The sequence below is a fragment of the Quercus robur genome, chromosome 3, assembly GCF_932294415.1.
Source record: "Quercus robur chromosome 3, dhQueRobu3.1, whole genome shotgun sequence".
Taxonomy (NCBI): domain Eukaryota; kingdom Viridiplantae; phylum Streptophyta; class Magnoliopsida; order Fagales; family Fagaceae; genus Quercus; species Quercus robur.
Window position 1 is genome coordinate 33338370 of NC_065536.1, and position 22672 is coordinate 33361041.

At 36.0% G+C, this 22672-nt stretch overlaps 1 protein-coding gene across 1 annotated transcript; it reads left to right on the top strand.

Moving 5' to 3' along the window:
• Positions 1-7215: 7215 nt before the first annotated feature.
• On the top strand, positions 7216-21772 carry LOC126717842 (plant UBX domain-containing protein 7). Its single transcript, XM_050419769.1, has 10 exons — positions 7216-7648; positions 8763-8890; positions 8992-9105; positions 11067-11262; positions 16292-16369; positions 16542-16610; positions 19445-19588; positions 19713-19815; positions 20679-20941; positions 21251-21772. Exons 1-10 carry the CDS (start codon positions 7547-7549, stop codon positions 21413-21415), a joined length of 1362 nt encoding a protein of 453 aa, XP_050275726.1. The 5' UTR covers positions 7216-7546; the 3' UTR covers positions 21416-21772.
• Positions 21773-22672: the final 900 nt, after the last annotated feature.

A 22672-nucleotide genomic window follows, 5' to 3' on the forward strand; every position in this document is an offset into this window, starting at 1 on the left:
TTTAGAGACTTCTGTTCGGAACTAGGAATCAAGAACCACTACTCATCACCTGCCCATCCACAAGCCAATGGACAAGAATGATGAGGCATATGATCAGCTCGAAGGGGCAAAGGGCATATGGCCGGATGAACTACCAAGTGTTTTATGGGCATACCAGACAACTGCAAGGACACCTACGGGGGAGATACCATTTCAACTAGCATATGGAAGCGAGGTAGTCATCCCAGCAGAAATAGGGCTCACAAGCTACAGGGTGGAGAACTATGATGAGGGCAAGAATGATGAGGCTATACGCCTGCAACTTGACCTAGTGGACAAGGTCCGAGCAATAGCTAAGCAAAGGTTGGCACGATACCAGAACCTCATGGCGAAGCACTACAACTCTAAGGTCAGACACAAAGATGTCCAGGTCGGAGATCTTGTTTTGAGGAAGATAATGGATGCCGCTAAAGATCCAACCCAAGGAAAGCTCAGCTCCAATTGGGAAGGACCTTACAGAATTACATCATGGCAAAGAAAAGACACCTACCACCTTGAGACACTAGACAGGCAAAAGTTGCAGCATCCATGGAACGTTAAGCACCTACGGAAGTACTACCAGTAGAGATGATGACGTAGAAAGCAACATCCACCAGACCTCCAATTTATTTTTAGATCAATTTTTGCTACATTTTCCAGTTTTTTAGTTCATTATTTAGACAATTTATTTTTGCTACAATGGTTTTTAAGTATCTTTTTAAGCTTCTCCCTGGAGAATCATTATCCTACGAATGAATGACTATAATAAAAGGAGTATTCAGATATGACTTGTTTTTTTCTGCAAAATTTTATCAAGTCCATAAAATGGACGTCATCCAAGAAGATGAAAAATTATCGAGTCCACAAACTAGACGAATTCATCTGTCAAGAATGAAATAACTAAAATCCTTGTAGACGACTCATCCCAAGAGGGTGAAAATATTAAGTCCAACAAGTAGACGGCCTATTACGAAATCCAGTAAAATAGACAGTTCATCCTCTGGAGGATGAGGTGTTCTGAAGTCCATAAAGTGGACGGATCCATCCGTGAAGGATAACTAGAATCCTTGTAGACGGTTTATCCCAGGAGGGTGAAAATATTAAGTCCAACAAGTGGATGGCCTATAACGAAGTCCAGTAAAATGGATGGTTCATTCTAGGAGGATGAGGTGTTCTGAAGTCCATAAAGTGGACAAATCCATCTGTAAAGGATGGAATAACTAAAATATTTGTGAACGGTTGGAGTCCATATAGTGGATGGATACAATTTAAAGTTGGATGATAACTATTAGGTCCATATGGATGGACGGACTCATCTAAATGGATGATAACTATTAGGTCCATATAGTGAACAGACTCCTTGAAAAGGATAATTGTAAGATCCCTATAGTAGGCGGGTTCAACGTAAAGTTAAAATTGACGGATAAGTTTAAGATTACAAACAACGGGTGGATTAACACTGTTCTCCAAAGATCTTTAAAAAAAAAAAAAAAAAAAAAAAAAAAAAAAAAAACGCTACTGCTGAACAGGGGTATTTTGCTCGTTCTCCTCTTGAACGTTAGGACGACAAGTGTTGTCCTCAACTTGAGCTCCCCTTCCCTCGCCAGGAGCATCATTGGCAAATAACTCGTCTGTGCCCTCAGAATGGACGGGCTGAACTGAAGTCTAGGCTGGAGCATCAATATTAATATTAGACAAGTCTAGGTTTGGATGAGAAGCTTTGACTTGATAGAGGCAGTCGTCAAAGCCTTCAGCAAATGAACCTTCTAGCTTTACCAGAAGGGCATCGGAGTCATGATACTCACTTATCACTTCCTCCTTTGCCTGATGGAGCTGGTCCTTGGCCTCGTTAATTTCTTTCTCCTTGTCTGCCAGGACCTTCCTCAACAGCTCCGTTTGCCTTTCCTGCTCGCCCCAAGCTTCCTCTGACAGAGCGAGTTTCTTCTCCTGGACCACCTTCTAGGACTTCAACTCATTGAGCTTATCCTTCATCAAATCTGCCTTCGCTCGTAGACGGTCCAAAGACGTCTCATGGTCGAGGCAACGACTCATCAACCCTTTCATCATTAACATGGCCTGAAGACGGAAATGTTAGTAACCGGACAAGTTGATGGAAAGGAAAGGTTAAATGTAGACGGTTGTGAAGTTACTTGAGCAATGCAAAAGAGACCTGTCTCCCCCATGGCCTCAGTAGCGTGGTTGCGCAAGTCCTCATAATCATCAAATGTTATGATGGACAAAAGCTGCTCCAACGCCTACTTTATGTCCTTATGGAGGAGGACGGGCGGTTTTTCAACAGAAGGGTTAGAACCCGTCATAAGTCCTTTTCCCTTTCTGTGGACGGGTTTAGTGACCATCTTCTTACCCTTAGATTTCAACCCCAAGATGGGTTCAGGAACAACTTTGGGCTTCTTAGGGGGATGACAGTCAGTCTTCTCCGATTCTTTCCTCTTGGAGGATGGGCTGGCTGAACCCGGCCCCTTAGGGGTCTGACCCTCCTGCTATTTTTGCAGAGCAGCCTGTTGTTTAATGTAGGCTCTTCTCTTTGCAGCATCCATCTCTACACAAAGTAAGACGAATGGTTAGAGTGAAATAAAGTACAATTAGAGAAACCCAAATATAGGGTGACGGACTTACGTTGACGAACTTAGTCGTCGTATCGATAGGCGGCTCTGGTCGGCTCTAGTCCGTCACAATACCAGTGCAGGGTATCCAAATTGACCAATTTATCCCACGTCCTCTTTTTAAGCTTGGTTTTGTTAAAAATCTTCTCTAAAAAGCTAAACTATTCTAGTGAAACTGGAGGACGATCCCAAGCTGCACAAGGAGACGGATAATTAGATGTTAAAGAAAAGTTGAAACAAAGATAAATCTCAGTAGACGGACGCATACCCGACGGTGGCAATATGCCCCATGTTTTGTCAACGGGTATGAATTCATTGTCACCAGGGTGAGACATCCACTTGTCACCTTCCAAAAAGAAGTAACGACTCTTCCAATCCCTGTTGGAGTTAAGGTTCTCACAAATGAGCCTTAGCAACGTGCTCCTGGACTTGAAGTTGTACATGCCCTTGGACTGGGAGACCTCAGCAGGATGGTAATATTGAAAAAACTCTTCCATCGTCAGCCTCCGTGCTCCATCTAAAAAGGCACCGTATAGGACCTCCACACTAAGGAAGATCCTCCAGGCATTTGGGGAGATCTGGTTGATGGACAATCCAAGGTATTGGAGGAGACGACGATGGAGGAAGCTTAAGGGAAACCTGAGCCCTGCCTTCAGCATTTGCTTATAGATTCCTACGTCCTCAAGACCCTCGTAATAACACTTCTCAGACTTGTAAGGTAGACATATGGGTATACGGACGGGTATTTGATACTTATCCCTAAGTGTTTTCAAGTGTAATTCTTTGATTTTAGAAACAAAATCATTGACCATCCATAAGGGAAGTAGGATGAACTCCCTGAGCCCATCAAGTCCTACGACGGATTAGATTGGGGGTTTGGCACCAATTAGGCCTTCACTAGAGTCACCCTCTGACCTTTCCATCTCCGAATCCTCATCCCTTAAAGAGGAAGCTGATGAACTCCTCTCTTCACTTGGACTGTCAAGGTCTTTGTGACCTTATGGGTACATTTCATTGTAGCCTACTCTGTCGCGGACAAACGACTAGTTACTTGACACATTAGACATGACCTACACGTGATGGTAAATCCTAAGACTGACGGGTTTATAATGGATAACAGTATTGTAAAAGTCTAGAAAAATAAAAATGCATAAAATTTAAAGTAAAGGAAAAGAGTGCTTACCAGGATGAAGTCAAATGGTGAAAAGGTGTTGATGACAGATGCAACAGCTGAACAGTATGATCGTCTGATAAAGATGACGGGTGCGCTCTAATCGTGGATTTTAGTAGAAAGTAAAGAAATGAGAGGAAGATAGCTCGGTTTATATAGGGAGAACGGCATGGAAGACGAAGGGGCGCTTCGATCCAAGTGAGCGACCATTCAATAAACGCCATATGTCCTTCTTCATTAATGATCTCAAGCTAGCCTGTCAAGGCTAGGGGTGTTCCTCAAAAGTCTGGATTAAATTGTCACCCCGCGAGTCCTTCCACTTAGAGAGCACGGACCCACGGGGTGAGGGGGCAACTGAAGAGGGAGAAAATTGGAGGTGACAGATCAGGTTAGATGGACGGATTGCTAGACAAATGGGCTAATAGTGGACAGATCCTATGTGAACGGACGAAAGGGTGGACGGACATAAAGGCCACGTGGCACTCAATTAATCATTATGTGGTCTCTAAGAAACCTTAAAGGGAAACGGCTTATGCCTCACGATTGACCCTAGTCCATAGAGTCACGATATGAATGGAATTCTAACACGAGGAAGATTCTAGAATATACACTCATTAATGGAGATCTTCCCTATAAGGAAAAGACTTGTGACGCAAGTCTTGGGAATTCAGTTCTACGCTACTATAAAAACCCAAAGACCCTCAGAAAACATGTACACATAATTGATCCCAGCTCTGGCACTCTACAGTTGCGAAAAGATTCTAACTTGACCTTTAGAGGGTATTTGGCCAGCACCACACTGATGCTCTCTATTAGGTCTTCTCTTTTGTTGTGCAGGCACTATTTTGAGCGTGCGAGGACTGTGTGGCTCATTGGTGATTTTTTGGCATCATCATTATCATTTTCTACAAAATGGTTTTTTTTGTATGAGTCTAAGGTTGTGTTTGTTTCAGGTGTAAATGGAATTGGGAAAATATTTTACATCCTGATGCATGTTTGGGTGCATATGTAAAATAAAGTCAAACTGAAAATAATAAAATTTGACCGTGAAATAAGCCCCTTGATCCGTAAAATATTTCACACATCTCATTTACCTTCAAACTCATTTTCCAAACTCACATACTCGAAGAGAGAGAGAGAGAGAGAGAGAGAGAGAGAGAGAGAGGGGGGGGGGAAAGTGACAAAGAAGATCACCCAACCCCTTCACCAGTCAAATTGCGCCACCCCATTCCCCTCCACTTGCCGGTGAGTACTCCTCTCCTTTTCTTCCTCTCTTTTCTCTCTTCTTCCTCATCTTTTCTTCTCTTTTGTGTCCCTCGTCATCTCCTCCATCTCTTTTAAACCCACCTCCGACTAACCAAGCTCGGATCGGGCACTGCATGTACTCGATCTAGTGCTTGCCATCAAGATCCACCCTCTCTTTCTGATTTCAAAGCTCCATTAATAATGGTGATTGTGGGTTTTTTTTTTTTTTTTTGGTGATTGTAAATAATTTTTGTTCTTGGGTTTTGGAGGATCAATGGTTGGGGTGATTCGTGGGTTTTAATGGTGGTGGGTTAGGGTGAGTTCTACTGTTGATGGTGGCTGATTAGGGGTGGTGGATCAATGGCTAGAGTGGTTTGTGGGTTTTGATATTTATTTTGAGATTAATGTGTTTTGATTTTGTTTATAATTTTTCAAGTTAATTAGTAATGTGGTGGTTGATGGTGGCTGGTAGTGATTGGGTTTACAGTGGCTAGGTTTATGGTGGTGACTGTGGTGGCTGGGTTTATGGTGGTGACTGTGGTGGCTGGATTTTCTGGATATAGGTTTTTACATGCAATACCAAACACAGAAAATACTTTTCCGACAATTTTTCTATAACATAAACAAACAACTGAAAATATTTTACACACTGTCAAACACAGCCTAAGGCTCTTTTTATAGAGGCAAATGGACCTTACCCTCTATTTGGTTGGGGTAAAAATAGGGAAGAGGAAAACTTTGGGTACGAAAACTGAGTGGAAATGTAATGTTTTTCCTTGTTTGGCTTAGAAGGGAAAACATGGAAAAAAAATGGTGGGACCTAAGTGTTTTTTCATCCGGGTCCACTAAATTGTCCCCCCCCCCCCCCCCCAAAATAGGGTTAAAACTTGGATGAAAATGTGTAGTTAAGTTAAAAAAAAAAAAAAAAAAAAAAAAAAACTTAACTGTCCCTTTCACAACATTTTTTTTTCCTACCCGCCAACTATTATTTTTGTATTCTTCTAACCCACTGATTGTAAATTCACACAAACTACATTTTTTAGCATTCATTTTTCTTTTCAACTAAATAATGAAAATTTATATTTATTTCTTTTCTTCGACTTTTCAATCCAACTCAACCAAGCACATATGGTAGAAAACTAAAATTTTTTTTATCCCCTAACATTTTCCACCCTTTCAGTTTTTCATTTTTCCAACCAAACAGAGCCTTAGGGTTGTGAAATCAGATATTGACCAACTGGAATCGGACAGGAACCTCACAATGAATTAGATAAAATAGATTTATAAATTAGGGTTTCTATAGAAAGGTAATGTGCGCCATTCCTATATAGAAATTCTTGAATATTTGCAACAAAAAAGAAGAAGAAGGTTTTATCTTCTAATCAAGTGGTTAAACTTTCTTATTGGTGAACTAGTAAAATCTCTGATGGTTGAATAAGAGATCTATGATTTAATCCTCGCCTACACTAAAAACTGATTGATGTCTTGATCTAATAATAAAGAGCTATCATTAGGATCGGATGTCATAGGTTGAAATTCTCTCTTATTGGTGGATGTTTAGATTATTCATCATTAAGACCGGAGGGTTAAATTTATTAACCAAGACTAAATTAAGTGTCTACAACTACAACGATGTTTTCTTGATCAAGGTATGTAGAAAGAGCCATAACCAAACAAGAAATGTGACTTGTTTCAACTATTAAATTGGGTTCTTTGTTTCTCCGTTTCCCTAGATAGCCTAGTCCAATTGAACATGGAAAGCCTAGTCTAGTTGGCTGGGCTTTCTTAAGTTCAGCCAAGCCCAACCCATCCAAGTAAGCATAGTCCAGTTTCCCATAGAAATAAGAAAATTGGTTGCGCTTTTGCAACAAATTTTGTTATGAGAGGTAAAAAAAAAAAAAAATTTCAATAGTGAGTTTTGATTAAAACCGATAATAATTTATAGCCTAAAATTTATTGTGAAAATATTACCCTATCGAGTATTAATTTTTTATTATTATTATTTTTAGGAATTATTTTTAGTATTTCTTTTTTAAGGATATATTAATAGTAATTAATTTGTCTCAAACTAAAACACTAGTCTCTCGTCTCAAGCAAGCACAAACAGGCTCATCTTCCACCTACAACACTCTCCAAAAATAACCCCCAACTTTCACAAAAATAAGCACACAACACAACAGCGTTAACACTTCACAGACACACCCAGTTTTCAATCCCCAAAGGTCAAATCCGTAATTACACAAACAAAATAAACAAATTTAAACAAATTTCACAGCTAAAAAAAAATTGTGATTCGCGAAGAGAAACCAAAAGGATGTCTCCTATTTCCTAACCCACCTCGGTGTTTCTCTCTTTGTCTGATCTGAAGAGCTATAAATAAATAGTAGAAAAAAAAAAAATGGCATTCTGTGTGTGAAAAAAAAAACCCTTTGAGAGAGAGAGCTCAGCGTTTGAGTTAACCAAAAAAAAAAGACCCAAAAGAGAAGCAATGGAAGGGGTGCTCTCTTCAACTGATAAGCAGAGTATGGTCTCGTCTTTTCTAGAGATCGCAGTTGGCCAGACTGCCGATACAGCCAAACAGTTCTTGCAGGTCATGATTTTTATTTTGTTTTTTATTTTTTTTATATCTGATTTCTTTGATAATAAAGTTTGCATCTTTGGCACTAAAAGACTGAATCTGCTTCTGGGTTTTCATCATTATATATATTTTTTTGGGGTTTTGATTTTGGTTTGCGTTTTAAATTTTTGGGGCTGTTTAATAAAGAGATTGTAATGTGGGTTTGTTAGATTGCTTTGTGTATTAAAGTTTAGCTATGTTATGTGGGCACTTAATAATACTGATGGTTTGATTGTCTGACATGCTGACTAGAATGAAAGGCTCTAACTTTGTGTTATGTTTTGGTGTAATTAGAATTTATATGGATTTCAATGATTTTAGATGTTGCACTCTCAAAATGGGTTGTCTACATATTGAAATATATACACCAGTATATAGGCATTCTTTTAGTTGATTTTTTTTTTTTTTTTTGGGGTTAACTATTTTGATTTTGAAATTGATTTGTAAAATAAAGAAGGGCACGATAAATTGAGAGGTAGTTAAAAGGTAACTGGGAGTATAAAACTTTTGATGGAATAGAGTGGCCCAACTTTGAACAATTTGTTGAGGATCTATAGCCGGGCCACAAATTCAGGACTACGGCTTAGTAGGTGTTTTTGTTGTTGTATGATAAGTTAAGAGGTGGCAGAGAATATCACCTCTGTCACCTTAGATAGGATGCCGAAAAATCTAAGGGCAGCTGCAACTAATGAGTTTATAAAAAGAAGTTTTTGATTTTTAAGTTATAAAAACACAGTGAGTTTTGAAACCACAACCTCATCCTTATTCTCTAACATGTATAAATTTTTTATTTAATTCATAAAAGGTTTGTAGAGCCAATCTCATATAGGGCTTTGGTTAAGCTGAGTTCAGTAAACAAATGCCAGTATTTGGGAATCTTCTTAGTTGGCTTTATTAATTTTATGTTTTCTTGAAATCTTTTGATTGATAGAAATTATTTGAAAATTTTACTGTGTTCGGTATCTAGTTTCTTGAACTATATGAACGGTTTTGTTTGCTACCACTGTCTGTGAATGGTGGTTTTTGAACTATATGAATGTTTTTGTTTCATTGTATGAAACTGAATGGTGGAGCCTTGTGGGAACAGGCCACAAGTTGGAAGCTTGAGGAAGCTATTCAGCTGTTCTTTGTGGGTAATGAAGGAGGGCCAGTGGTAGCGCCATCACAATCTCCAGCAGCAGAGAATGTGAACACTTTGGCAGATCAGAATACAGGGTAAGTTAAAAATTTTATTTTATATAATATTTTGATTGTCAGTTGATTAAATTTATTTGATTGGTTTATTTTATGACATTAACTTTTGTTTATCAATTCAGTAATTTGGAGAGGGACATAGGAAATGAAAATGTTGGAGAAAATGATGGAGATGAAGTACGCCCTCCTTTACCTGTTATAAGGGAAGCTCTTTATGATGATGCAATGTTGTATGGGTATGTTTTCTTTCTCCAGTCTTCCTTGATCATTTGAACTGAAATCTTTCCATACAATTTCAATTGTGGCAATGAATATTTTTGTTTTTGAATGTGTCCTGTCACCTGTGCGGTTATCTTTTCATGTTATAATCAGAACTTTCCTTGGTTAAATTTTGTGTGTACCTCAATTGCGAACCAAGTTTATTCTTTTCTATTTAACAAAGCTGAAAAATAGTTTCCATTTGTCCCATGATTTGCAAAATCTCCTGATATTAAATTGACTTTGCATTTGATTAGCAAGGCATCAATAAGTTATTTATTGAGTGAATTGAATGCAGAAGAAACTGGACTTGCATATAATAATTTCATCAATATACCATTTTCCTTGTTATTTTTAGTCCCTCTATACTCTGTTTGCTTTGGCGTTAGATGTTTTTTATTGAAAAACATTTTTATGGAAAATTTATTGTTTTACTGTGTTTGGTTGCATGCTTGGAAATGTTAAAAAAAAAAAAAAAATTCTGGTGCTTGGCTTGTACGAAAAATCACTAATGGAATTTATAAAATTGCTACAATATAATTAACCAGCAATGTTAATAGAAAACACTAAATGTACTAAAAAAACTTAAATAGATGAAATCTTTCTAGCAAATTAATTTTCCTTTTGTAAACATCGTCATTAAAATAAATAAATAAATAAAAGATTCATGTAAATTGATTTCTTAATAAGCAGAACATACTATAGAGGGATTTTGATCTCTTACTCAAATTATATTTGATCAATTCCTCTGCACAAAAATTAAACAATTTTTTTGTTCAACAAAAAAAGATAAGCATATAAGTAATTTTCTAACTTGACAATCACACAAAAACAACGAAATCTATATGGGTCCCTAATCAAAAGCAGACTGGCCTCTAGATTGTTGGGGGTGAGACTTGTTGGAAGCTTCTTCTGTGCTGGGGTTTAGTGAATCTGATGAATGGTGGGCTGGGCAAGATTGACAAAGATAGAGATTGAAACTGTGGGAGACAGAGAAAACTTACCTGACAGGCGGTGTAGGGTCGAAATACTTGGTGGTGAGGAGGAGCCAGACTTTCGAAGGGGGGAGGGGGGTGTGCGTGCAGGTGTAAAACAATTTATGCCCCACAGCGCATGATCCTAGTCAACTGAAATTGAGCTGCCCCAAATGCTTGAAAATATGGAAAAAAATTTATGCCGAAACAAACAGTTCTATATTGTTGGCATGCTGCATCTGAAGTATACTGATGAGGTTCTGGAAATGGATGAATAGCGTGAATGTGACTGGTTATTTTTCTTCATTTTTGTCATGTTAATCAGGATTCATTTAGTCATTTTTTGTCTGTAACCATTATAAATTTAATTTCTAACCTTTTTTAAGATTCAGAGAACCTCGTTTATTTAATTTTATAACATCAAAAGGTACTATTTTTATGTATCACGACAGTTTCAATGAATTTTTTATGCCATTGATGTTCAGGATGATATTTTATTTTCTTAATCCTGCTTGTACTTGTTATATTTGTCTGGTAACAACATCAATGGCATTTGTTGTTACCATTTGCTGCCATTTGTTGTTACCAGACAAATATAACAAGCACAAGCAGGATTAAGAAAATAAAATATCATCCTGAACATCAATGGCATAAAAAATTCATTGAAACTGTCGTGATACATAAAAATAGTACCTTTTGATGTTATAAAATTAAATAAACGAGGTTCTCTGAATCTTAAAAAAGGTTAGAAATTAAATTTAGCACAATGATATTGCCTTATGCCAGCTTTTAGTATGTGGGTGTTCCAGCTGCTATATGTCTCTGTTTTTTGCTTCTGTACTATGTTTTCTTAATCCTATCGTTTAGTTGCAACTTGACATGCAATGTCGTTTTCTTGTTTTACTTATTGCATCTTGGACTCTGGTGTTCATTAAGATAAAATTTTCTTTGTTATTTCCATCTAGAGCATCAAGGATAGGATATCCGTCGCGTGAACCAAGTTCATTAATTGCATTCCGTAATTTTGATGAGGAAATGAAACGCCCTGGGGTTTGGGAATCAGACCAAGGTGCTTCGTCTACAACAGAGAGCCACCGAGATAATCTTGCTTCTTTATATCGTCCTCCCTATCATCTGATGTTGCATGGGTCCTTTGAAAAGGTATGTCTGCATGCTTTTGCACTATAAAAATTAATCTTATAAGAGATAAGAGATGGGTGACCATTACTAGTTGTATTGGAATTTTAGTAGTAGCTTTTTTTGGGTAAAAATATTGGCTTCATTATGATCTTTTTGGAGGCATTCAAGCCTTAGAGTATGGCCCTTGAGTTTTCTCATGGCTATGTATTACAATTTATGTTCAAAATTGGTTTTAAAAAAAATAAAATTGAATCATATGTACATTTCTAGTTATTCTAAGTTAGATGATATGTTTACACAATTCCTTGAGTATATTACCATCGCTAGCCTTGTGAGATCAAAGAACCATTACTAAGGACAGTAGTGAATTGTTGTTTGGATTTTAAATCATTTTTAGCATATTTTATTAGCATGAGTAGGATGTGTATGTTTTCTGTGTAATAAGCCTTTTTGCATCAGTGATAAAACATGTTAATTTCTTCTTGTTTATCATTTTCTTTTTCCCCCTCTATTTAATTAGTGCATCACTGAAACTTATGGTTTAGTTTGATGTGAGCCATGAGATTTTTGTTTTTGTCTTTATTTAATCAAATATCATTTAGCTGTTGTTTTGGGCATTTTGTGCTTGCCTACTTTCACTGCTAACTCGTGTGGCTGTAGTTCCAAAAAAATTGAAAAAAAAGGCAGCTAGAAAGTCTCATGGAGTAATTGCTGCTTTTAGTATAGTATTCAAATTATCAATGCATGGTTTTAAATCCCTCAGATCTAGTGGTTTGGCATACAAAACTGCAACTTGAGAAAATTCTGTTTTATTTTGAGTTGTTTGGTTTGGTTTCTCTTTTTTCTAAGGACTACATTCAGAGAGGTCACCAATCCACAGTTGCAATTATATATTTCAATCCCATGTAACTTTTTTATTGGTACGTTTATTCAAGCACTCATTTGGTTTTGATCCAATGACCTTACCCTTTACTGTTTAGTATGAGGGAGGACATGCAATTTGAGCTAGAGCTCATTGGTTTTTCAGTCCATATCAGTACAAGTGTCTAAGACTTCATCCCTAAACCATAATCTGCCTTTTCTTTTTAGATGTCCCAGTATTGTCATTCCAAACCTGGAGTGACTTTTGTACCTTCCATAAATAGCCTTGTCATCACACTTATTAGACAAAATATGAGGTATATTTTCACTTATTAATGTAATTTATAAATAAATCACTTATTAATGTTAAATAAGGATAAATTTGGAATTTTATAATGACAAGGTGGGGAACTTTTAATCCTATTACATGAAATTGTGCATTGTCAAGTTAGGATATTATATAATGACATAGGGAATACTTTTTGTATGTGTCGGTTCACATGGTCTTTTGGTGCACATATTTAATGATGGAATGGAAAAGCAAAGTATGTAATCATTGTTGGATGATGATGAGATGATGGTTACATATAAATGATGGGAGTGGAGGCTCTTTGTGGAAAAAGTGATTTTTGAGTAATATTTTTAAATGTAAAGAGAATCCTATGAAGAGAACTTAGGTCTAGTGTTGAAGAACAATTTATGAAGAAATTCCAAGAACAAACAAGATTAAAACAAAGAAAAAGAAATAGGATTGAAGTTTGAACAATCAAATATCAATGTCTAGGTTAAAAGAGCTCAAGGAATATTCAAATTAGAAATAAAGTGTAAATTTATCAAAAAAATAATAGGCTTTAGTAACCTCAGGATCCTTACCTTAAAATTTGTCCTCTAGTTTGACTTCAATTTTCCATGATCAAGTAGAGTCTTGAATAACATTTTCCATCATTTCTTTCTTTGTTTCTTAAGTACATCAAGAACTCCCAATAAGAACTTGTGCAACAAGCTTAAGAACAGTTCTTTATTTATTATTTATTTTGATAAGTAATAGAAATTTCATTGATAAAGAAAAGTTAACTCTATGTCCACGATGATGAACGCATAGTACTTAAAGCAATTACAAACAAATCAAATTGAAATTTGAGCAGATTGTTGGAAGTCAGAAATGGAAGAACGGTGCATAAAACCCCAAACCTGAGACCAATCAAACAAAGTTTGCATTAGCAAGGACTTCAAATGATCTAAACGTCTCACAACATCCTCAAAAGTGCGGCTGTTACGTTCCCGCCAAACCAACCACATCAAATACGCTAGTACCAAAATCCAAACTTTGAGTAGTGCTTTCCCAACCAGTTCCTCCACCCTAACATAAGAGATATTACATTTTGGCATCACCCCCTGAATCCCAAACATTAGGAAAACTTCACTCCACAACGCATGATCATACTTACAATGGAGCAAAAGATGATCCACAGTTTCCCCATAACATTGACACATACAGCACCAATTAACTAGGGGGAGTCCCCTCTTAACAAGGTTATCAATTGTAAGAATCTGACCCCAAGCGGTTGCCCATAAAAAGAATGACACCCTCTTAAGGGCCTTTACACGCCAAATGCACTTCCATGGGAAAGAGAGTGAGGGAGCCACAAATAGAATTATAATAGGAATGTACATCAAAAGTACGACCCTAGTCAAACTCCAAATCAGTATCATCTCTCCCCCATAGGCAACTTGGAATAAAGAAGCTCAAAGAAAGAATACACATCCTCCAAATCCCAATCGTGAAAAGCTCTATAGAATTGTAAATTCCAAATCCTACTCCCCCCCATCTGGAGAAGAAATCAGCACATCACAAATTAAAGCTTTCTTAGAAACAGAGCATGCAAACAGATCAGGGTAAAGATCCTTTAGAGGAAGGTGTCCACTCCAATGATTGTACCAAAAATACAATTGCCCTCTCCCACCTCATAACCATGTGTGAAGAGGCTCTCCCCACCCGCACTAATACTCCTCTGCAACCCACAACCATGAGTCCCTCTATTGGCTTAAGTTTTTGATCTTCTTGTATTTTTTCTTGATCAGAATGTTCACCATTGTGAACATGATGTTCAGCATATTTGAATAAAAGTTTTATTACTTATCCAAAAAGGAAGAAGAATAAATTCTTCTGAATCCTTTCTAATCTATCAGCCATAGATTTAGGAATAGTGAACAAGGATAGATAATAGGTCAGAAGGCTCAATAAAGTACCTTTTAACAAAGTAAGTCTACCACCCCTCGACAAATATAAATGTTTCCAACTAGAAAGTTTCCTCTCCATTTTCTCTATAATAGGATCCCATATCAAAGTAGCCTTAAGCGGAACCCCCAAAGTCATACCCAAGAAGGTCATAGGCAGACTACCAATTTTGCAACATAAAATATTTGCTAGAGCATTTTTTTTTTTTTTTGGTAACTCCTTTGAAAGCATTAACAATCACATAACTTCATTCTAAAAGTTGGCTCAACATCATCCTTGCATCTCTTGAATCTTATCAAGTTAATTCTTGCTTCATAAATTTTTCCCAAACACAATCAAATCTTGTATCTTTATCTTCTTAAAAATTAAGATTCTCATGATTCAACATTATGCTGTTAAAAAAATTATTAAAAATCGCATCTTTCTTTGTGAAACTTAAAATTTTTCTGTTTGAAATTTCAACACACTTTTTTTTGGATAAGTAATAAGACTTTTATTGAAAAAAATTGAACATCATGTTCACGATGGTGAACACTTTGAACAATGAAACAAATACAAGAAGATCAAGTGCTAAAGGAAATAGAAACTAAAAAATCAGCTACAGCAGTACAGTTCAACACACACTACTGGGTTATTCAAATAATCATGTGTATACAAACCTTCTATGTCCAAAAGAATACTCCAAAGATCATATGGGCTTCTACTTGTTTCTGTTGTCGAAGAATTTGTACAACTCACAACAAATCTTCAATTATACGCCTCCTCTCAGTGATCTATATCTGCTGGTCTTGATTTACTCTACTCCATGACGACTACCATGACCAACCATATCTAAAATTTGCAACCTTTGACTCAAATCTAAATTTTGTAGCTTAGATCTAAGATCTTTTGCTTTGATACCATTTCATGCAGCAAGGAAAACTTAGATATGGCTTAGAAGAAGGGTTTAAGAAACAATTCCTGTGACTAACCAGATTAAAGCAAGGAAAAAGATAATAGGAATATAGGATTGAAGTTGGAATAAAAAAATATCAATCTCTAGGCTCAAAGAGCTTAGAGAAATATTCAAATCTGGAATTTTATAAAGTAGATAAGAAAAGGCTGCCTACAACCCAAAAGAGGTTATTTATAACAATTAATTCCTAACCATAAAACTCCATTAAAAGTCATGTTAGTCGTATGTCCTTCTAAAATTCTAAAGACACAATAGTAAATAAAGCATAACTTAAAGATATAAAGAAAATGGACCCTTTTTGTTTTTCACCATTTGGGCTTAAACATCACTATCTTCTTCCTTTTCGTACCTTTTAGGGGCACTAGTAATCTTTAATATGATCTTTGGCTTATTGTTGGATCATTTGGAGAGTTCTATTTTTGACTTTTTGTTCTTCCTCTTCCTCAATTCTAATAGAAACTATAGTAATGTCTTATGGATTATTGTGATTAAATTAGTTGGAAAATGCTTACTTATCAAAAAAAAAATAGTTGGAAAATGCTGTTATTCTTTCACTCCATAAATAGGACGCCTTTTATTGTTTTGGTTTTGTTTTATATGTTTATTATGAACTTATCTTAATTTATGATTAGAAAGGTGGGTGAAAATTTGGCTCTAAGCCTTCTAGACATGACGGTTCATTATGCTTTTGTCACAGCATTTTGCCATGATTACCATAATCAACGTTTTCTACAAATAATATCTTATTTAGCCTAGTTTTTAGGCCTTTTTTATTTCTTTTGAGTTTGAAGCAAATTGCTTTTAACCTTTTTATAATCTTTTTCGTTTCTCTTTATTTTTTTAGTGCCGCTCGGGATGTGAAATAGTACATTACTATTTTTTGAGCTTGATTTTAGAATTAACAGTATTTTAGTTAATTGAAATACCAATAAATTTGTGGTTATATAGACTGATCTTTGACTAGTTTTTTTAAAAGTACTTATCTGCAAATGCAGGCAAAAGATGCTGCTTCTGTCCAGGACAAATGGCTTCTGGTGAACTTGCAATCAACCAAGGAGTTCACCTCTCATATGGTAGTTTCTAAATGCTTTATTTTTTATTTTATTGTTGAATCTGAGTTTCTAAATAGTTAGTTTGTATATCTCTATTGTTATTTGTCTTATGAACTATTAAAAAAAAGAAAAAAAGTATTGTTCTTATGTGTTGACACATACTCACTCGGTGTTATTATATTTCTTTGTGAAGCTTAATCGGGATACATGGGCAAATGAAGCTGTTTCTCAAACTATTAGTACCAATTTTATCTTCTGGCAGGTCTGTGATTTCGAAGACTTGAGTGTTCTTATACGTGACTCTTCCTATTTTTGATAAATTGTTGTAGGATGTTCTACTTGACATGGTTTCAAATGTGAAATTTTTTGGGTACTTTTTTCCAAGAAGCCTTGTGACTTGCCAATTTAAAAGAAGAAAAAAAAACCTTGTTTTGAAGAAGTCCTATCCAGGTCTGCTGGGAATTGCCTTTTTTAGGTTTTAAGGCCAGTACTTAGATTCATTGAACTTATTTATTTATTTATTTTTTTAATTTAGTGTATGAAATAATTGGTTACTGTTCGTATGAGCTGCAATGCCATAAAAAGCTTCAAATGAGCAATAGATTAAGAAAAGGCTTAGGGTCCTTAGGCTTTGGTGTTGGACAGGTACTTCTTAGGTCCAAATCTTGTCCGTTAAAAAGATAAAGAATTTTTTTGGAACTTTGAGAGTTTGGTAATAATTAGTGAGTGAAATCCTTTTTGTTGCCAGTTGGGGGGTTAGAGCTGAAGGGCATTATTGGGAAGGTATTATTAGACTATTAGAGGCGAATATCAAGAGTTCATTTGTAGGGGGAAGAAAAACCTCAAAACAGCTAACAATGTACTATTGTTCCAACTTTTTGTTTATAGAACCTTTATAAATTAGTTTAGCTAACTTGTTCAACATTCCGGTTAGAGGATCTTGTTAGGTGTTCTTCAATCTAGATGGCTTTAGAGATCTTTTAGGAAGATGAATTCAATACCTGCAATTTAAAGAACAAAAGGAAATGATGGGCAGGTGGCTTAACTTTGGTCTATTTCAAGTTATTAATTAGGGCAAATTACAGTAAACCCACTTATGGTTAGGCCTGTTTTCACTTGCCTACCCGTGGTTCAAAACTTAATACTTTGCCCACCTGAGATTACCTCCGTTAAAGTTTTGTAACCCACCTCTATTAAAAATATGGGTAAATAAGTAATTTTACTCTCATTTTATGTCTCTCTCCTCCCAAAACAAAAAACCATAAAAAACACAAGAAAATAAGATCCAAAATGCTAAATGATCTTAAAACGGTTCATCTGCTGTTCCTTGTAGCTTAGGAATATAATACTAGAGTCGGAGAGAGAGAGGGAGAGAGATGAGCAGATCCACCACTGATCTCTGATTTCCACTGATCCACCATGGCTCCCGGCTCATCTGCTGTTCGACTGAACTGCCTTGGCTTTTCTGCCACTTACTTCGACTTGAAAGGGAGGTTGGGTTGTCTTTGGATTTGGGTTCAACATTATGATGAGTCACGGCGACGGATGGGTATTCTGGGATTTTGTTGGGTAGATTTGCCATTTGGAGTTTGTTGGGTGGGCTTGTTGTTGTGTTTCGATGAGTCATGAATATGAAGGAAAGGATGGGTTGCTGAGGCTTTTCTTAGGTGCTCATGTTTTTTGAATGGTTTTTACTGGGTTTTTGTTATTTGTTGGTATGAATGGCTGGGTTTCGAATATTTCTATTTCAGGGGGCTAGTTAGATTGAATTGGCTTTTTGGCTTGAGAGGAAAGTCGATTTAATGGTTTTTTCTGTTTGATGGGTTTCTTAGTTTGAGGAAATCTGGGTTTATTTATACTAAGTTTTGGGAGAATAACAATCACCAGAGAACAAAACACAAAGACAATCAACCAGCTAAAGACAAAAAGTTTGGGTTTGTACTTTGTAGGCTTTTGACTCTTTGCTGCAACTACTCCCCCTAGCAATTGTTCCTCACACCAGCAACTTGGATAATTACTAGTTCCCAAAAAAATAAAACGTTCCGAATTTCTCCTAAAACTATATAGGATACTTGGCTTCGTCTTCTTCCTTCTGTAGGTTTTTTCTATATTTGATAATTAGCTAACAATGTCTTTGCTGGGTCTAATGGATTGGTGCAAAAGTGCTGGAGTCGGTTCCAAATTTAATCAAAAAGTTGTCATTGAATTGTAATTGTTTGGAATTTTATCTAAAATGTTCATCTATTTTTGCAAAAAAATTAAAACCCTAGCCTTTTGATTCATGTTATGTTATGTTATGTTTTTGTCGTAAAAGTTGTTTTTTAACGAAAAAGCCAGAGGTAAGTTACGGAACCTTAACGGAGGTAATCTTAGATGGGCAAAGTGTTAAGTTTTGAACCACAGGTAGGCATAGTGAAAATGGGCCTAATCACAGGTAGGTTTACTGTAATTTACCCTATTAATTAGTATAAAAGTGGAGTCAGTTATCATCACATGGTTCAATTTCTTTGGTTTCTATGGGAATTAACTTCACCTTCTTGTTATGTTACAAAATAATAGATGCCTCTGTGGCACATGATTTCTTGTCTTATCTGTATAATAGGTTTCCAATTCACGATCCCGGCAAACGTTTTCTGTGTATATATTAACAGTTGATGTTCTCCTGTGGGTTATGTAGGAATCTGGAGAGGCAATTAAGAGGGGTGGTCATTCATAGGAATCTTTTATGTTTAATGATTTCTTCTGATATCTTGGAAGTTTGGGTTGTTGAAATTTCTATGAACCCTTCCTTCTCTGTAACAAACAATTTTTTATCAGATTGTTGTTTAGATAATATTAATTGACATATAGAACTGTAACAATATATTTGGTTGTCAGTTGCCTGTGCCACAACTAGTTGATTCTAAAATACTTCATGGCTCAAATATTCATGACCTCAATGATAAGTTTTAAATTGATTGGATGGTTGTGAGAATATTTTTCTGCTGATTTGGATGCTGTCTATTGTAGACTTAGAAATTTTGGATAAATATCTTTTTCTTTCCAGTAACATACACTCTCTGTACTTAATCACGCAGATCTTGTTTGTGAATATAGGTGTATGATGATACAACTGAAGGCAGAAAGGTTTGCACATATTACAAGTTGGATTCGATTCCTGTAGTGCTTGTCATCGACCCCATAACTGGTCAGAAAATGCGTTCCTGGTGTGGAATGGTTCAACCTGAGCGGTTGCTGGAGGTATGTGTCATGGGCATGCATATCCTTGTATTGGAAAAGGGGCTAAGGATTTTCGTATAAAACTTGTACCCAAGCTTGAGTTATATTGCATTGCTAACCACAGAAAGTTTCCTGTCAATTGTAGGATCTGTTACCCTTCATGGATGGTGGCCCCAAAGATCATCACATAACTTTGTCTAATAAACGTCCAAGAGAAAGTTCTTCAACTCCTCCTCAAAGAAGTAAAGGTGTGTAAAGGTTTCAAATTTCGGTGCTCTGACTTCACAAAAAGAGTAATGATGAAATAGAGCTGCAGGCTATTTTCTGATATATTAACTAATACACAAAATATTACAGACAATTTGTAAGGTGATTCTTTATTGCTAGTGTTTGTCTAGAAGGGAGGATGGAAAAATGGGAGAAGAGAATATATAGGAAGGATAGAAAAGATATCAATTTTTTGAGAGGATAGAAAATAATTATAGATTTCTTTTGCTTGGTTGAGAAGGAAAAATGAGAGGAAAAAAAATATGACTTTTTACCTTTCACTATTATGTTCTTTCCAATTAATTTTCATATTATTTGAAGATATAATGACACGAATATGCAAATAATCTATTGCCAAGAGCCTTGTAGGGTTGGCACCTCTTGGTGTTTCCAACGGAGATATTCAGGATTCAAATCCCCCACCCCAATTATCAATGTATCAAATATGCAAATAATGTATTACCTTTCCATCCTCCCCCTTTTACACTACAGTAAAAGAAGGGAAGGCTTTTCTTTTCCATCCTTAAAGTTTTACCCGCAACCAAACATACCATAAACTTCACACATCCAGGTTGTCTGTCAGTTTCACCTGATGAGAAGCATGCAATTTGGTAATTGATTCCTATTTTGCAAAATGAAAAGTTTCATGACCTTGATGCTTTATTGATAACACTTTCTCAGGCAGATGTCAAGGACTGTATGTTGTTAGTTAGTATAAGTCTTGGCTTTTATTTTGCTTGAGTTTTGTCTTTGTAAAGAGGGATTCATTTGAGACATTTCTTCTTGTCAAAATGCATTGGGTTTCTTCTTGCTGGTTCAAGTCTATAATGTTCTTTTGTTGCAGATGAAACAAATGTGGAGGATGAGGAAGTGCAACGGGCATTGGCTGCTTCTATGGAAGGCGTGAAAGACTCAAGTGGGATGACTACAAAAGACAAAGATGTAATTGTTACTGAAGAGGATAAAACATGCTCCACTAAGAAGGTGGAATATCCACCTCTGCCTGAAGAACCCAAGGGTGATAAGAACCTCCTTTGCAGGGTTGGATTCCGTCTTCCAGATGGACGGAGAGTCCAGAGAAATTTCTTCCGGACTGATTCAATACAGGTGAGAAGCTATTGAAGCTCATGTTATCTTGAATTATTTATTCTTTACCCATTTCTACAAATCAGTTGGTCTACATATTCAGTTGTCCATCTACTAGATGGCCCACATTAATAGTAAATATGTTTCTTGGATGTTTTTTGTTATTTCCTAATAAACAGTCCCATTAAATGGAAACTAAGTTGTGTTGACCTTGTATGGGGAACTTCGTATCATCAATTAAGGATTGTTAAAAGTATTGTTTTTCTATCCCACCTCATAATGCTCAACTACTTCTCATATTTGGTTTTTGTTTTTGTTTTTGTTTTTCAGCTCCTGTGGTCGTTTTGCTATTCTCAACTAGAAGAAGCTGAGACAAGGCCATTTCGCTTGACACATGCAATCCCAGGAGCGTCAAGGTCTCTGGATTACAATAGCCAGTCAACTTTTGAGCAGTCTGGGCTGGCCAACTCTATGATCTCCGTTACATGGGACTGAAGAACATTATGTTTGGGAGTGGGACTGAAGAACATTTTGTTGGGGACTGTTTTTCGAGTTTCTTCAACTGGTAGAGTTGTGCATTGAAGAATTTTGGTTTGTCGTCGTTTCTCTGCTTGTTTTCTTCCCTTTTTGTTACTCCCTAGTCAGCATCCATTTAATTTGATGGTAAATTGAATCTCTTTAATTCTAAATTATGTACATACTCTTTATGTACGGGACATGAATCTCTAGATGTTTATGGTCTTCTTCTAATGTTCTCTCTGCTGTGTATATGGACGTTATTCTGTTTCTGTTGCTTAATTTAAAGCTGGTACTCTTGTGCTTATTAATTGAACCCAAATGGTTTCTTCTGAATTACAGACTGCCTATCTTACCAGCTTGCTTTTTCTCTTTTTGATTTTCTTTTCCACTATATACTGCCAGTAATTTTGTCAAATTGGCCTGTCTAGGATTATTCAGTTCGTTTATTGGATAAAGATAAATAAATATGAAAATATGAGGACAAACGCCCTATCTGCAGAAATGAAATATTAGCATACACAAATGAACAGTCTTAAAAGTAGAAAGTTTAAGAAGCTAACTACTTGATTGGTTTGGGCAATCTTTTAGGATTATTAAGAATCTTGAGAGGGTTCTTCAATATTTCCATATTCAGTTGCAAAAATCTAGATGAAGTGGGCATACCTTTTGTGTGAATATAGATTCATTTTTCATAAGTGGTAGGTATTCACGTAATAACGTTTCCATGGTTTGGAATTATACCTTCAATTTAACACTTTTCTTAGCCTATATATGCAGGAAGTCATGAAATTAATGAAGTATAATATGTTGGACATTGTATTCATAAATATGAAGATATTTTAGGAAAAATAAATTTTTTATATAAGATTTTTAAGAATAAATCAGACATTCAGAAATTTTATTAGATTTCTAATTAAATAAATTTGGGCATAATTACATTTTTAGACTTCTCTTTTTCAAAATTTATAATATAAAGACATTAAAGTTCTCAAACTAAACTTCACCTATGGATTATATTTCTCTCAAATGCAATGGCTAAACTGGCCAAGTTTGAACATTCACATCAGCCTCAAGGTAATTTTAGTAATTTGGTTTAGAAACTTTACTTTTACGACTTCAGCTAATGTATTATTCACAGACAACTACATCAACTTCAATATTTGTTTTTTTTTTTTTTTAAATAAAATAAAACCCCACTGCCACTGTGATTCATTCAACCCATGAGAAACATCA

What these genes read in the sequence shown, in the direction of transcription:
- LOC126717842 (XM_050419769.1), top strand. Translation starts at nt 7,547, where the DNA reads ATGGAAGGGGTGCTCTCTTCAACTGATAAGCAGAGTATGGTCTCGTCT. An exon ending in AGGAGTTCACCTCTCATATG is followed by an intron (nt 16,370 to 16,541) that starts GTAGTTTCTAAA and finishes TTCTTTGTGAAG; the next exon opens with CTTAATCGGGATACATGGGC. An exon ending in TCCTCCTCAAAGAAGTAAAG is followed by an intron (nt 19,816 to 20,678) that starts GTGTGTAAAGGT and finishes CTTTTGTTGCAG; the next exon opens with ATGAAACAAATGTGGAGGAT.